The 1,248-nt window shown below is 38.7% G+C and overlaps 1 protein-coding gene across 1 annotated transcript; it reads right to left on the reverse strand.

The window, feature by feature from the left end:
- Position 1: 1 nt before the first annotated feature.
- Positions 2 to 1,248, reverse strand: LOC18052942 (double-stranded RNA-binding protein 3; the record flags this gene model as incomplete). Its single annotated transcript, XM_006446943.2, is given in 6 exon segments — positions 2 to 94; positions 96 to 138; positions 140 to 341; positions 434 to 653; positions 783 to 1,030; positions 1,140 to 1,248. Coding segments are annotated over 5 exon segments (804 nt in total), but the record flags the coding sequence as incomplete, so codon positions are not given.

The raw sequence follows: 1,248 nt of genomic DNA on the forward strand, positions 1-1,248 counted from the left end.
AAGTTGATCTGGGTGGAGGTGGAGGGAACGAGAGATACATAGCTGCTTTGTTTCTGTGTTGGAAACAGCTAAGAGCAGAATCCATCAGCATATCGAAGCAGCCTCCGATGTTGTTGATACTGTGAAGAGTTCCCAGAGAGTTGAAGAAGCTGCAGAGCAATTGTCTCTATGACTCCTGCAAACCACTCTCCTTCTTGCTTGGCTTTGATCCCTTCTTCTAGCATTGTTATTTCTGTTATCATCTTTGGCTCTAAAATTTGAAAGAACCCTTGCCACAATTGCCTGATCCTGTTCTTCAGGCTTGTCCGTTTCTTTATTTGTCAATGAATCCAAGTTTGGCACTGCACAAAATGTGGCTGCATATTTATATTGAGCAAACCAAAAAATACCAAGAATGAGAACAAGTCTATATAAATTGGAAATGGAAACATACTTCTCTTCAAAGCAGACCAAGCTGCGATAGCAGCATTTTTCTCAGCTTGCTTCTTTGTCTTAGCTGGTTCACCAGTAAAATTCATTCCAGCAAGCTCCACAGTACAAGTGAAAATTGGAACATGACCAGGACCTGATCTTACAGTGGTATATACAGGGAGGTTCAGCCCTGCCCTATGAGCAGTTTCTTGAAGAAGATTCTTGTAAATTCCCGTCTCATCCTTCATTTACATACCCAACAAATAAAAACATAAATTATAATAAGATTACATGGCAAGACTCCTCTTTTTTTTTTCTTCTATTGATTAAACCAATCAAGAAAATGAAGCAAATTAAAAGACAAAACGTACAAGAACTCTTGCAGTTAGGGACCTTGAAGGGCCTCTCGTGGACAGAACATTAAGAGCAACTTCAGCAGCTGCATGCTCAGCCTGTCTTAATGTAGTACAATAACTAGGACTTTCAAAGATCTCACCATTGAAATTCACAGAAGCTTTGAATCTTGGAGCATGATCAGGTCCTTCTCTGATACAAGTATAAGAAGGGAGATTGAAACAGCTTCTTTGTGCTAGTTCCTGAAGTTGGTTCTTATACATATCTGACAAACAAAAGAAGCAATCACAGAGAGATTGTCAAGGAGATTATATAAGTGAAAATGAGCTCAACTACTGAAATGTAAGATGATGTTTAAGACAACTGAAACTCACCTACTTCACCTGATATCTCAATCCTACATTGGCATGAAAATTGTCTCTCAAGACAAAATCATGGTTATGTCTTATGAGAGAACAAAATGAAGACAGTGAAGCGAAATTT

The sequence above is a fragment of the Citrus clementina genome, unplaced genomic scaffold, assembly GCF_000493195.1.
Source record: "Citrus clementina cultivar Clemenules unplaced genomic scaffold, Citrus_clementina_v1.0 scaffold_2, whole genome shotgun sequence".
Classification (NCBI taxonomy): domain Eukaryota; kingdom Viridiplantae; phylum Streptophyta; class Magnoliopsida; order Sapindales; family Rutaceae; genus Citrus; species Citrus x clementina.